Source organism: Sipha flava, unplaced genomic scaffold (genome assembly GCF_003268045.1).
Source record: "Sipha flava isolate LNK unplaced genomic scaffold, YSA_version1 201_pilon_pilon, whole genome shotgun sequence".
Taxonomy (NCBI): domain Eukaryota; kingdom Metazoa; phylum Arthropoda; class Insecta; order Hemiptera; family Aphididae; genus Sipha; species Sipha flava.
This window is the reverse complement of record NW_020272791.1, coordinates 553,017-569,730: the sequence shown is the minus strand read 5'-3', so window position 1 is coordinate 569,730 and position 16,714 is coordinate 553,017. Positions and strand designations below refer to the sequence as shown.

General features: G+C 23.4%; 1 protein-coding gene across 1 annotated transcript; it reads right to left on the bottom strand.

Annotated features, from left to right (window-relative positions):
- Nucleotides 1-2,970: 2,970 nt before the first annotated feature.
- Nucleotides 2,971-14,166, bottom strand: LOC112682262 (apoptotic protease-activating factor 1-like). Its single transcript, XM_025552798.1, has 20 exons — nucleotides 13,696-14,166; nucleotides 13,391-13,624; nucleotides 13,183-13,320; nucleotides 12,107-12,261; nucleotides 11,211-11,482; nucleotides 11,026-11,152; nucleotides 10,575-10,713; nucleotides 10,305-10,481; nucleotides 10,000-10,242; nucleotides 9,717-9,895; nucleotides 9,193-9,319; nucleotides 8,550-8,709; nucleotides 8,289-8,482; nucleotides 6,069-6,294; nucleotides 5,760-6,012; nucleotides 5,370-5,697; nucleotides 4,071-4,349; nucleotides 3,906-4,010; nucleotides 3,524-3,781; nucleotides 2,971-3,455 (listed from the first exon to the last, which is right to left on the bottom strand). The coding sequence occupies exons 1-20, from the start codon at nucleotides 13,840-13,842 to the stop codon at nucleotides 3,180-3,182; spliced, it is 4,017 nt and encodes a 1,338-aa protein (XP_025408583.1). The 5' UTR covers nucleotides 13,843-14,166; the 3' UTR covers nucleotides 2,971-3,179.
- Nucleotides 14,167-16,714: the final 2,548 nt, after the last annotated feature.

Here is a 16,714-nt window from a genome sequence, read left to right as displayed (position 1 = left end):
AAATTGATAAAAAAATGTAAAATTATAAAATTGTGAAAAAATATGGAATTTGTGAAATTGTGAAAAAATTTTGAGTTTATAAAATATTGTGAAATTGATGAAAAAATTTTGAATTGATGAAAAATTGTGAAATTGATGAAAAAATGTTGAAATGATGATAAGAATGTAAAATTATTGAACAAATGTGAACAAATGTTGGATTGATGAAAAATTGTGACATTGATGAAATAATTTAAATATTTTCAAATCGTTATAGAAGCCCTCTTCCTATTCAAACTCAATATTTTCAAATTAACGATTATATTATATTAAGACAAACAGCCAACCACTGATGTATTTCAATAATTTTTTTTTTTTTTTGTAACTATATTTTTGTGTCTATCTTATAAAAATTGAAATGCATATATTTGCATATTTTGATAAATAAAATGCATAATTTACAATTTTTTATTGCATACAAATCTTAGCCCTGGTTATAACCTGAACCATATAGTTACACTATTATTATACTAATAGTTGTATATAACACAACTATAATGTTGTACTATAATACTTAATATTAACTATAATAGTTGTATATAATATATATGTATAGTTGTATATAACATTGGATTTTGTGGATGAAATTGTATTTTATTAATAATCATAATATCATTTTAAAATTAACAAATTATTTATTAACAAATATTAATAAAATAAAATTTTAATTTTAAGTTAATTTTATATAGAATGCCCTCATATACTTTAAATTGTTATATTTCCAATTCCAAGTGTGTGAAAACCTCTTCTTTTTATAAAAACTATTATTGTGGTATTCTTCTAATTATATAAAAAGACCAAAAACAAGAACACATTTATATACTCAGATATGCATATTTAGTTAATACTTTACACTTTTGCATTCCCTTTTTACTTATTTTCCAATTCAAGTACCAATATTAACATGCATTTTTGTATGGTGATTTTTCTTATATTTTAATTGTGAGTAAATATGTATAAAACATTACAATTTAAAAGCGATTGCATAACCTAACTAAAATTAAAATATTGAAAAAAACCAAGAAAGTTAAGTAAATCATATTTAATTCCGTACGTTTGTTGCGCTGATAAAATTATATTATATTTATTAATCGTAAATAAGTCACTATCAGCTGTATCACTAATTCTAAAATGTAATATAAATATACTTATACACTTTTATGAGCATATTGTGTTTTTTTTTTTACAAAGTATTAATTTCTCATTCAGTGTCATCCCTAATAAATGGTCTCTTGAAATGGCTTAACCCACAGTTCCCTGACTCTAGATCTGCCCCAGAGTACAACGCTGCATTTGAAATCATGTGGAATCTTGTATATATATATATGAAAATTGCGGAATCCAAGGCTCCCAATACAAATATTTTAAAGCCCACCAGGTGGTGTCTTGCATTTTTTTGTAAATACTCAAAGGAGAGGGGCCCACTAACTTGCAAAAGTTGTGGCACTGCATATAACACAGTTATTACATGAAATAAATTAAATACATTAATATACAATAAAGTACACAATAAGTCAACAGATTATTAGGGGTAGCCAAAGAGTCAATTATGTATGACTTGAAAGTCTATTTTTCATTAGTAAAAATATGTATTTTTAATTTTTATATTTATCGGATTTGTACTAGTCAATAAGTATTATTTTAATTGTTACCTATGCTAATTATTATTTCTGTGGTAGATTTTTTTAGTTGATCATTAACTAAAAATAATTGATCATATCTGATACATATAAATAAATAAAAAACAAAACAAAGATACAAAATTATTTGAGCAAATATAATAAATTTGTATTGCAAGTGGAACATTTTTTTCATTAAAATAAACAATTAAAATTAAACTATAGATACAAACAAAATACAAAATGTATTGAAATTTTATTTGATAAATCAAACATTTTATACTATAAAAAATAACACGAATAATGACTAATTTAAAAAATTAAAAATATAATTTATATTACTTCTATGCATTATCACAATAGTATTATTAGTAAACATTGAAAATTATTTTAAAAGTACAAAAAAAAAAAAAATAATTTTAAAAAATAATAATATCTAAACACAATATTAAAAATAATTAAGTTAGTTAGTAATTTTGACTAAATATAATTAATTCTAAGTCATATAAAATATGTATTACACACTTAAAATTAGCACTCGAAAATTATAAGTTTTAGGAAGGTAATATTATTTCAAAATATAAATGCAAAACAATATTAAAATCATTTATTTCAAATTAAATTAAGCATAAAAATATTTATGTACTAAAAATAATACAACAGAGTATATACAGTTGTACTGTTTTTTTTTTTGTACTTTAAATTGCTTAAGAAAGAAAATAATTAGAAATTATCTTAGAAAATTAAATTTGTAACCTTTTCATTTAATTAATTATGCATATTTAATTAATTACACATCAATGACATTAATGAAAATCAAAAATTTCTTTGATCAGTCTACAATTAAAATCACAGATATTTTTAATATTCCCTAATTGACATATAATGTAACAATTATTATTTTTATACATAATAGTTTACTAAAAATCTTTATTAAGTAAATTTATAATTATGGATATTATAGAAAATAATTAGCATTGTAAGTTAATTAAAAAACATAATTTAATCAAAATAATATGAAAACTGTAATAATATAATTGGAATAAAATAATTTTTTTTAAAACACTGAAAATTGTTTCATGAGTACTTTTTGTATAATTCATCAAGAACCATATTAAAAAATTTCATAAAATTATAATTAGGAAATTTCAAAAAAATAAAATGAAAATTTGAACAATTATTGTCTATGTAAAATAACAGTAAATGAAATGTTTCAAAGTTAAAATTTCAAACCAATAATTAGAAAAAAAATTAAACACTCAAAAAGTTTATCAAAAAATGTATGAACAACCTTTAAAGTTAACAAATTAACTTACCATTTAGCATCATATTGGTAACATAAATGGTAACAAACTTTAAAATATAACTATTTCAAGATATTATGTTATATATTTTACACAGCCAACGACAATTTGACACTTACTTATGAAATCCAATGCATATATTTCATTATATAATTTAACATTTTGTAAAAAATATTTGGTGTATGTCATATGAGTAAGTCATATAAATTAAAACAATTTAAGAATGAATATTATTAGATAAATTCAATACAACCAACTGCCCGGCAGTGTTAACTGAAATATATGTATTCAGAGTAGAATCCACAGAAAATGTATCAGCTGTTAACCTTATACTGGCTATATTTTTACCAGATTCTACATCAAATGTAATTATTTGATTGTCTTCTTTTATTGCTAAGCGTGTGTCATCTGATGACCATTTTAATGATTGTATATTATTTATACAGGAATCAGTTATAAAATGCTTAGTAGTTTTTAATATTTGGTCAATCAACTAATAAAAAAAAATTACTGTTAAATAATTGACTAGTATATGTAAATAAACATTAAATAATTACTTACAACAATATATTTTTGCCCACCAACAACAATTAGGTTTTTGTCATTAGAAATACTAATGGATGTCATTTCACTTTCTTTGAAAGGTAATTGATACTGATCAAGCAGATTCAATGTATAATCCGACATTAGTTTAAATATATTTAAGGTATTGCCATTATTATTGACAGCTAATTTTGTATGATCAAGCATTAAACTTCCATTTATTTTAATACAATTCACTTCAAGTTTCATATTAACTTTTGCATAATTATCAATTATCTGTTAATATAAACGTTTAAAATGTGTATAAATATCAAATGGAATAATGACTATGGTTATACAAGTTAAATAATTCAAAACATAAATAAACAGTAATAATTATAAAAACATAAAAATAGTTTACCAGCATTTCATGAACGTTGTATAATAAAATAATTTTATCATGGAACACATAACAATCAATAACATTTTGGACATTTAATAAAAATTTTTCTTCATTAATCCAAATCTAAAACCACCAAAGTACAAATTAAACTTTTTATTAAATTTCTAGAAAATTAAGATTTACCTGTACAGTTTGGTTAAATGGTTCATTTTCTTTTATATCAACATTGAGTAATAATACTATGATTAATTGACCATGATCACAACAAGCAAAAATTTGGTCCACTTTTTCATTAGTGTTGAATAAAAATGTAGAAGCTTGATGTTTCAACATATGAACAGATAAATCTTCACATGCTACAATTATCATTGTTTGATCAAATTTTGGTTCTGAATTTATAATTGACAAAGCTGTAACTCTTTTATCAATTATCGACCAATGATTTAAGCCTTCAAATAATACCTGAATACATACAATAATAACTAAAAAACCTTCTAAAATAATAAAATAATGGTATAGTCATAGTCATAGTTCATGGCATAGTCAGAACGGACTGCTGCACATGGTATTAGCAGAGAACCCAGTAAGAAAGAGACCTCTTAGACGCCCAAGTTTAAGATGGGAAGATATAGTAAAGAGATGTAGAATCGTTGAACGGTGGCCCAGACTGGTGAACAAAAGCAACGAACAGAGAGACCTGGAGGATTGGATGTTTGACGGGTTGGTCCTAGAGGTCGGTCATACTCAAGAAGAAGAAAATAAATAATTAGAGATTGGCATAAATTGCAAAGATCTGAATTTACCAATGTATCTAGATTTATTTAATAATAATTTTTAATTTCTATGCATATAAGTGATTTTAGTATATTTATTATGACTTCAACAGTTTTTAAAATTTATTAAGTTACCAAAACAACAAATCATTAAATTGTCATACCTCTTACTGAATACACAGTTAACTTATATTTACTGCATAACCTTAATTAAATTTAAGTGAATAAAAAATGATTAATTGAACAGCAAAATTAAATAATCCAGATATGCTCACCACTATATATAATATTTATCAACATGTATTGAAATAATTTATAACTTCATATTACATGATTTTGGAGGTTACACTTTTCATATAAATATAGAATTATATCATTAGCATAAAAAAGTTATGTACTATACTATATGTAATAAGTATAATAGTAAAATAACCTAATTATATTTTTTTAAACTTTCATAGGTTCTAAATTAAACACTATATTCTGTTAAATAGATGAAAAATGGATTTTTAATAATTAATAACTGTTGAATAAAAAAAAGTCACTATAAAACTTATACATTTATAACTTATCACAGTTAAGTAACACAATGTATAATTAAAAACATTTAAACTTAAACTAAAATAATGTACCATCATGTGCATACAATTTTAATTTCTGAAGATAGTATACAATAAAATAATTTTTTCTCAGTTAATTAATAAATTACCTTTAAAGTCCCACATTTAGTAATGGTCGCTATTAATATAGAACCATTATCCAGCCACGCTGCATCAAAATTTTGTTTAAATTTATAACAGTACACATTTTGTTCTTCAGTAAATGATTTATAATTTTGAAGAGATATAATTTCATTTTTGCATAAATTTTTAAAATCACTATTATTAGAATGATGTTTAGAATCAATTTTGTGAGAACAAGTATATTTTGTTATATCATTTAAGCACCACAATCTAATAGATTTGTCTTCGGCTGCACAAAGCAACCAATTACTTTGATCAGTATTAGACCAAAACCAGTCTAAATTTAATATGCCCCTGTAATATGAAAATTAAAATTAGCACAAACTAAAAAATTATGAAATATAACTAATACTTACTGAACAGGGTCGTTTAAATCAAGAAAATTATACCCAGTCCATAAATCACAAATTTGTATTGTACAATTATTTAAACTTAATGCTATAAAACGAGTATTATTTGTTTTGTTCATATGCTCCTCAGAAATAGAAAACAATTTGAATCGTTCATAACCTATTGGTTTTGGGTAATCCATAATGCGTACAGATTTATCCCAATCAAACTTATAACAAGCCACATTTTCTTGAGTCAAAATTAGTAAATTGTAATCTCCTAAAAAAATATTCTAAAATGTGCATGATACACTTAAAATATTAAATTATATATACCTTCTGTACTAGGTGAAGAAAAAAATGATAACAATTTTTCTTTTAAGTATAATAATCCAGTACAATGATCAAATGGCCATTGGCACCTATAAATAACACTTCCTGTTTCTGACTGTGTTGAGAAGAGTATACAATCAGATGTTGTGGTTTTCATAAAATAACATTTATAAATTATACTTGTCTGGTTGATAGTTTTGAGGACTGTTCCATTATCCAACTTCCATATCTATTTTTTATAAATATTTTATTAATATTGAATTATATAAAATGGTTTGGTAAAAGTATTTAAAAATATAATATAAAATCACATATTGATTATTTATTAGATAAAACTGTGATTTTAATAAGTTATTTCATGGAAAAAAAATGTCAAAACGTTTAATTAAACTAAAAATATAGACCTACTCAAGTCATCAACATAATTTGATAAATAATACCTAACTTTTACAACTTTGGTTATTAATTTTTGATTATTGTTAAAAATATTAAGTTGGTTGTCTTTTACTAAAGAAAATGCAAATAATATTTTATTAATATAAAGTATTATTAGTTAAAACAGTGTTGATAATTCATTATACAAATGAAATATGTAAAATAATATTTAATCATTATTCATAATAAATAACTATAGTAAAGCATTGATTATTCGCACTAATTAGGAACTATAGGATGCGAATAATCAAATAAAAATTAAATTGAACACTAATTTACTGTATGTATAACATATAAGTAAATGATAAAATAAGTATATGAACATTTTACGTTAGACACTGAATCTTTTTCAATTTTTTCTATTATTTTGATTATTGTTTTAATGTTTAATACATATTTAAACCAACTAATTATATATATATATATAAATCTATATTAAAGTGAGCTATAATAGATAATAAAATAACTTTGCATTTCATATTACATACAAGAAAAAACGATCATAATGAATAATAAAACTTGATTAAATTAAACTAATAATACATTTATATAAACATGTTGTAGTGCAGATAATTATGCTTCACTTAATTAAGAGAATCAGTAACTTTTACTAATTTTTAATATGTAATAAGACAAACAGGTCTATTTGATTAAAAAATATTAAATATTTTTATTTTTTTTTGCAGGTACTGGCAATTTTGGAAACTGGAACCAATTTTACTTTTATAAATTAATAAATAATTATTACAAATAATAATAAAATATTGTATGAATAAAGTTTTAAAAAAATGTGATTAAAGCATGGATAATTAAAAATGTTACTAATTTTATAATAGTGCTAAATTTCACTAATTGAAGAACTAATTAAAATCGTTAATTTTATATATTCAGATGAAATTAATTGAATACTGAAAAATTACTAATTATAAATTGACATGCTATATAAATATACTTTTAAATAAATAAACTTTTGTGACAAAGACAAAAAAACAAATTAATATGAAAGTATTCGAAAATCAAGAAAATTAAAATTCTGAATGCTAATATTTACAATATTATTATTTTTTATAATAAAAAACATATTATATTTGTTGGATATAATTTAATATTGTATAAAGAATCATCATATTGTGCAACAACAACATCGTTGCTATTAATAATGTGCAAAATCACGCCATATATTTATTAGCAAATCAGATATTGTTAAACAGTGGCGTGAGACTTAGGTCAATAGGTAACTTGTATATAAGGCCGACTTTTAGCATACTGTCTGGACTACATTATAATATTACTTATGTGTAAGTCATGTGTTTAGTAAATATTACTTATTACTAAAAACAGTATAGTCATTTTTGTCCAGATCGATCTACAAACATAATCCTAAACTTAACAATATTTACATTTAAAGAATAAAAAAATTTGTTTTATTTATTTATAAAAGGAGCAATAAAATTTGTTTTTGTTTTTTGGGACGAGTAACTCAAAAAATTTGGGAACTAGACATAGACTATATCATTGCGATCAAGCAATAACTGACTAAATTTATTATTTTTATAGTTTTCAATGATATCAATATAAATTTAAAATATACTGTGAATTATTATTAATACATATCATCACAATTCAAATAATATCAAGTTTAATTAAAATTAGTATCAATCGTATTTTTCAAAGTATATTTAAAATTAAATTTTATATTGCTGAAAACTATAAAAAAATATAAAACACTTATACATTTTTGCATGATGTCGATAATTTACACTTTTTAAAACATTTGAATAATATCACCTTTAAAGTTTTATCAGTAGAGGATGATACAACTAATTTATCATCTGAAGAAAATTGTGCAAATATTACTGGTCCTGAATGATGATCTAATATAACACAATCAGTAATGTCAGTTGATTTTTTATAATTTACATTAAACACATTTTGCCAATGTTCTTGTCTAGTCTCTGGCGATGGAGTACGTGTTTCAGGATCTTAAAATACAATTAAAAATATAAGTTAACAATTGTTCAGTAAGAAATTAATTTAAATATATTATACTATCAGATCCAGGAAAACTATTTATGCTCCATATACGTATAGTTGAATCATCAGATGTTGACAGAAAAAAATTTTTTTGCTTATTTTTGGCCAAATGAGTAACTCTGGCAGTGTGGCCATAATAAGTGTATAAACATTTATGAGCTATTATGTTCCATGCCTATGATAATTTAATAAAAAAATAAATAATGATTATATAATATATATACAATATATACTAAATAACAATAACATGAATGTATCTAATTACATAAGATCACTTATGTTAACTCTTTTAACAGTTTTTTTTTATAACAATATTGTAATTTAATGGCTGAGTTCGCACTTTTTTATTCATTCGAAGTGTATGATGAAGATATGACAATTTTACATTAAAATTGATTCCGTAAGAGTACATAGTGACTAAAGCACTTTTGGATTAAATAGCAAAAATCAATGACTTGTACTAAAATCTCTTTAAATTATTTTTAAACCTTAAAAGTACTAAAAATTAATATAATTAATATTGAAAAATTTAAATTAAATTTCTCAAAATACCATGTGGTTTTATTTAGGCCAACAACTTTCAAATATATGAAAAATATTTTATAGTTTTGTTATATCATGTATACACTAATAATGTAATATCAATAAATTTACTTACTTTAATATGTCCATTATTAGTTGCAATTATAACCTCATCATATCTATTTCCAAAAATTACAGTTTCAATAACATCTCTAACAATAGATATATGTGGTTTTGGAAGACAACTTAAAGATGGCCGAATTCTAAAAAAAATGGGTTTTTAATATAATTTTTTTAAGTATAATAAACATAATCACGGGTTTCCCCAGGGGGAGCAAGATGGGGCACTTTCCCCTCTAGAATTTTAAATTTGTTTTTCAAAGTATTATCTGTAACGAGCCAATTTAGTAAAGATAGATTACTTTAATATAACATGTATTTTACACATAGAAAACTCTTTAATAATGATTGGATTATTTTATCTTATCATATATCTTATATTTGAGGAAAATGAATAATGTATAAAAAAAATTTAAGTGTAAAATGTATAAAAAAATCTTCATTTATTTTTTAATTTCATTTTGCCCTTCTCTAAAAAAATTTCTTGGGACGGAAACATATGCATAATATATATATTATTTTAATTAAATTTAAATTTACTTATAGTAAAAATATGGTTTTCCACTAGATTTTGCTATTTTATATGATGTTTTATATACAAATGAACTTGTAGGTTCTTGGAGACCTAATTGAATAATATCACACTTGGTTTGGTACAAATAGGGTCCAATAGATATTATAAAACATTCAATTTCTTTAATATATTCTTCATGGGTATTCTAAAAATATTTTTGTATACATAAATCATAAATAAATCAAATGTTCAAAAATATTGTATTTAAATTATTGTAATAAAATGTATAAACTATTTTATAATACTTACATGAACTACGATATATTTTCTATATTTTTTAAAATCTGTTAACAAATCTGCAGGACCAGTTACACTTATTTTTGCTTCTAAAAATTTTAAATTAAAAAACCACTTGGGGAATTCTTCTAGCAGATCAGCATTTTTCAGATGATATCCGAAATATAAAAATATATAATTATCGTTTTTTGGAAGCTGAACAAAATTTCCATTGCAAGTAGCACTATAACGTTCAATAAGTTTTCTGTGCAGCATCTAAAAGTATTTAATAAAAAAAATTATATAGATATGTATTTCATAACTATATAAAGTTATACCTTAGAATCATGACTGCTTATACTTTTTTTTAAATTGCACAAGAGTAAATCATGGATTGAATAAACATAACTATTTAAAGGCTGATTCCAAGCTCTAACTACTAAGCTTTTACGCATTAATTCCAGCATAATATCTTCAACTTGTATTTTCTTTAAATTCCACAGTACAGATAACACCTAAGATATTAAAATTTTATTTTATATACACTTTTATTTTAAAACCAACATCTATTTTAAATGATAAATTTAATGAATGTTACATTATATTACTTCTGGTTTAATATTTAAATCATCTACAAATAATGAAAAATCTCGGTAATTATTTTGCAAATCTTTTGGTAAACTTTGTATACACATTTCTATTGCTTTTTCTAAACTCTTAAACTGCTTGTGACTTGGTGGAGTATATCTACAAAATAATAATATTAATTATAAGTATAATATTTTAGTAACAATATTTCCTAAATAAAAAGCTCTCAATTTCTAATTATAAATTTCAAAATAATATATATATATATATATATATATATATATATATAATCTTGAATATTCTATTGCCCAAACCTAACCTAAGATTAGACAAAAACATCTAAAATTTTTGAGACTCTATTAAACAACTAAATACATTATTTTAATGACAAATTCATTTAACTTTTTTTGACATTAGAAAAGATAATTATAATAACATAATTTAAGTATTAATAAAAATATTGATATTTACTTAAAAGGATAACTAGTTCTATCAGACAACTCTTCCAAATAAAATGTCCATCTATCCATATTATTAATAGTTTCTTCTTTGTGTGCTTCAAGCTGTGCACCAATGAGCGAAATAGTTAATGGAAATCCTAAAAAATATAACATATTAAATGAAAATAATGATACTCTTTAAAACAATTGAATTACCTTTACATATATTATGAAGTTTTAATGCATGTGATGGTAAAGATTTAAAATCAACACTTAGGCATTTTGAGAACAAATCTAAAGTCTCATTTTCTTCAAATCCTTCATTTACTTTAACATATTTTACTCGTGTATCTATTATGTCATCCATAATACTTTTATCGTGTGTTGTTATTAATATTTTACATTCAATGTCTAAATATTTAACAATTTGATTACTACATACATCATCCAAAATCAATAAACCACCTGTTGAATATTTTTGTTTCCATCTAAATAAATAAAATAATAAAAATATGAAATTATTTGATAGTTTTTATGTAATTACTAATCAAATACAATAATTTGGGTTGTAAAACTTTTACTTTTGATTTACTAGCTAAAGCACAGTATTTCCTAGACTTGATAACGTAAACACAATACTAAGGGGGAAGGGGGTGCAAGCAATTACTATGGAGTACATAATTTATTATTATCAATAAAAAAATAAAAAAACTAATAGTCAAATAGAAGTCATTATATATATATCAATTATTTGCAAAGTATGTAGAAAAAAATATAAATTTTTTTAATTTATGGAGGGCATAACATTTTTAAAAACCTACAAGGTAGGCATAGAATAAAAAGATTGTGAACCACTTACCTTAGAGAATATACAAAAAATTATATTATCAATAAACGAAGAAATTGTATACAATTTTTTTCAAAATTAATGATTAAATAGTGATATAATTTACTTACTACTAAAATTAGTATATTAAAATAGACATTATTTATGAAATTGATGATTATAAAACAAATATATTTTAAATTATGTAAATTTTAAACTATTAGTCTACATTTAAATATGCTACAAATATAAAAAATAAAATTTATACAAAAAATAATATACATACAATTCTTGAAGTGTTTTTCTAGTGGCTTTAAAATCTGTATTTAAAGGAGGCATAATATGCTGCTTATGGTAATTTAATCTATTTAATAACTCAGTTTGAACACATCCAATATCAGAGGAATTTTCTCTTCCAACATTCAGCCAATGCACAGATCCCTAAAGTAAAATATATGTTCTTATAGAAGTTTATACTTATATTTAGCGAAAAATAATAAGCTTATATTATTAATTATAAAAAAAAAAAAATGAAAGAACTATTTTTTTTATAAATCAACTAGAGATCAGAACAAAATTAATTTATACATATATAAAACATGGTAGATAAATTACATATCGATTCATATGAAAAATTTATTTAGCATTTTATTACAAATTTTGTATGATAGATGATATAATATTATAAGTTTATACAATTCTATAAATTATGAATAAGTTTTCATGCATTATTAAAATATTATTTTCTTTTTCAGTAATACAAATTTGACAATAAAATCTACAGTAAAAAATAATATTATTTTTCCTTAAGTTCTTTTCATTTTGATTCCATATTCTTTTTGAAGAAAGATTTAATCTATCCAAAAAAAAAAATATTAATAAAATAAATAAATTGCATCTAAAACTATCAAGTAGTTTAATTACTAGATTCATTGAAAAAAATTAATTTTAAAATAAATGTAATAAAATCACAAAATAAATTATTATTTAATTTAAAAAATATAACAAGAAATTATATGATGGATTTTCAGTATGATGTATTAATGGCTATAGGATAAAATAAAATAAATAAATAAAAAATATGTTGATTTTTTTCAATTCATCTCGCAATATTAGTTGTTAGTTTAAACTCAAAGCATTAACTCAAATTATTGTTCTTGTTTTATATTTATAAATTAAAGTTATGATTAGGGTTGTTTTATTATTCACTGTGTAATATTATATATCATTTAATTAGATAAATATTATATTGTATTCAATAAGAACATCAACTATATAAATAACTGCTACTATACAGTGCACATACTACACGAGAAATTAAATTTAATGTTCATCAATAAAGATTACTATTATTACAAATACCTGAAAATATTGCATTGTAATAAGAGGATCATTTAATACTTCAATGACTAAACTAGATTTTCCACAACCAGTCATACCATTCACAACAACAAAATTACCGGCTTCTAACTTTTTTAAAAGATCTTTTAATGTTTTTACCTAAAAAAAAATGTATTAACGTAAAATTTAACATAACTCACAATAATATAATACTTATTTTGAAACATACATGTTTAGTTCGTGATACATGTCTTGAAGACAATTGAGGTACTTCACCAAAAGTTAAAGCCTGATGAATTTTAGTTGGAAACATGTCATTATATTCATTTTTTATGGAACTTAGTATTGGATCGGCTATCCAAGAATAATATGTTGACAAATAATTTAAAAATTGATTAAAACCATTAAACCCTTTATTCGGCAACAGTTCAAGCAATGAATGAGCTTCTTTTTCTCGGTCATTCTATAACACATTATCAACATTCATTTTCTAACAATATTATCAATATAAGACATATATTAATATGTTTTTACCTGAGATTTAATATATTGATAATCTTTTTCTGTTAAAACCTGCTTTTCAAAAAGAGCCCAGATCACATCTCCTTGAATGTCTTGAACTATTTCATCATGATGAATTTTTAATATGGCTTGTGTAACACGTTGATTATCGATTTCCATTATTCCCAGTTGATTTAATTTGGTATATGAACCAGTTAAAATAATGGTTTTTAAGCAATTGGTAATTACATTAAACAACAAATGGTTAAATACAAAATTTACATTATTATGAGGTAATTATTTAAGTACACGAATAGTGCAGTGTAAAATATAGGGAAAAATATTATCTGCAAACTATGATAGATAACAGCGATTAAGTTTTTTTAGTTGGTCACGGATTGTTTTGTTTTAGCTATCAAAATGGTTTTGTGAACATAGATGAATGAACGTTAACCGACTAAAAAATTAAAATTGTGACTATCACCACAAAATTAGAGAAAAGAGATAATGATAAGGAAATGAAATTCGTTAATGAAATCAGTCTGTGAATAGCCACGATAAAACGGCCGCAAAATGTGCTTCGCTCACATTGGTACTATTAGTTTAGGGAATAATAATGTAAATATGGTTTTCTACACAAAATAATTGTTATGACTAGGGTCCGGATTTTTATGCATTTACATATTTGTAATGAGTGTATGCAGTTCAACGGAAGTAAGAAATGTGAACGATTTGTGTAGCAGAGAATCTATAGAAAAAAGTTTATTTTGCATATAAATGCATATTTTAAGGTTGAGAGCATATTTGAAGAATTCGGCATAATAAAGCATATTTTGGTACATAATAGTTATTTTATTTATATTTCACTATAGAAACTAGATTTATGAGTTTATGAAGTATTGTGGGGAAATATTTAATTTGTATTAAAACCATATCTTGCTTATCGAAACACATCGATCGACAACAATGAAGACCAGTTATATATAAATTTCCTTCATACAATTATATTTTTAGCATGATTATTATTATTATTATTATCGTGATTTTAAGTCTTATATTGGATAAACACGCTGCATCGTAGCTCTTGTTGTTTTACATTTAGTTGGTATTTAATCGTCGCGCGTCGTGCTGTAGTCGCCAGTCGGTAATCGCCTATAAATATAATTTCGTAATCCGCATTCCGTATACAAACAAATTTCTTTAATAATTTTTTTTACGCTCGTAAATTTTAAAATGCCGAAAAGTCGTAGTAATATTCAAATTTTAATAAAACAATGGATTGCATTGTATAATAAAACAGACCACACAATTTTTACTACGGACGGTTCAGTAGTGTTTTGTCAATTGTGTGACAAAAAAATCGTTTGCACCAAAAAATTTCAAATACAACAACACGTTGATACTGCTTTGCATAAAAGTGCTTTAAATCGTAAAGCAAATGATAATAAACAACAATTTCTTGTATTGGACGCAAAACCTAAATCTGGTAACATTTTTAACGAGGATTTTTGTTCAGCTTTGATAGTCGCTAATATACCATGGAATAAACTTCAAATTCCCGAATTCAAGAATTTTTTGGAAAAGTACACAGGTAAGCATATTCCCGATGAAAGTATACTTAGAAAAAATTATCTTGGTCCATGTTACAATAATGTTATAAATGCAATCCGAGAAATTATTGGAAATTCAGATATTTGGATTGCTGTTGACGAAACAACTGATACAAACGGCCGTTATATAGCAAATTTATTAGTTGGCGTTTTAGAATGTGATACACCAAGTCAACCCTATCTATTAGCATGTAAAGAACTGCCAAAAACAAATCACTCTACCGTATCTCGTTTTATTAACGATAGTTTAAAAAATATTATGGCCCGCTGGGGGAAATGACGAAAACCTAAGATTGTTTTTATCAGATGCAGCGCCATATATGGTTAAAACTGGAGATGCATTAAAAGTGTTTTACCCAAATATCATCCATGTAACATGCGTAGCACATATGTTAAACAGAGTAGCAGAAAAGGTAAGAGAGTTATTCCCCGATGTAAATAAATTAATTAACAATGTAAAAAAATCTTTTTTAAAGTCACCTTCTCGTATTCAACTATATAAAGAAATGCTACCTGGTTTACCATTGCCCCCGGAACCAGTTATTACAAGATGGGGGACATGGATAGAGGCAGTTATATTTAATGCAAATAACTATGAAGATATTAAAAGTGTAATAGAAAAACTAGATAATGATTCTTCAGCAAGTGTAGATAATTGTAAAAAAATGTTCAATTTGACTACAGTGAAAAATGATTTAACATTTATAAAAATTAACTTTTCTGGACTTATTCGGGCAATCACAAACTTAGAAGATACTAAATTGACATTACTACAATCGTTAGAGATTACGAAAAATATAATTTCCGAACTATCAAATATACAAGGTGACAAAGGTTCTATCATAAAAAATAAAATACCTCAGTTATATCAAAAAAATAATGGATTTCAAGTACTAGAACAAATCGGACTAGTTATATCAGGTAACAATGAAATACAGATTCCAGAAAATTTCAATCCTTGCTCTGTGGCAAATATGAAATATGCACCGTTGACGTCAGTAGATGTGGAAAGATCCTTCAGTCTATATAAACATATATTAAGTGATAGAAGAATAAATATGACACCTGAACATATGGAAGAGTATATTATTGTTAACTCTTTTTATAAAAAGTAAATATCGATTTATATCTATTAGGTAATTAAAATGTTTTTATTTGTTTAAATTGTTTTTTTTATATATATAAATTGTCTTCATTGGTATAAAAGAATTAAATACATTTTTTTTATTATTATTTTTAACTAAAGTGCACTTTATTAATTTAATGTAATTTTTAAACATTTTTTATCTTTAATTAATGTTGTAAGTTGATGTCGCAGTGCCGGTAATAAAAAAATTAAGTTTGTTTGATTATGTTGTATTAATTATTATTTATTAATATATAAAGAAAAAATTAAAAAAAAAAAATTATAAATGCATATATTTTGGGTAAGAGCATATTTT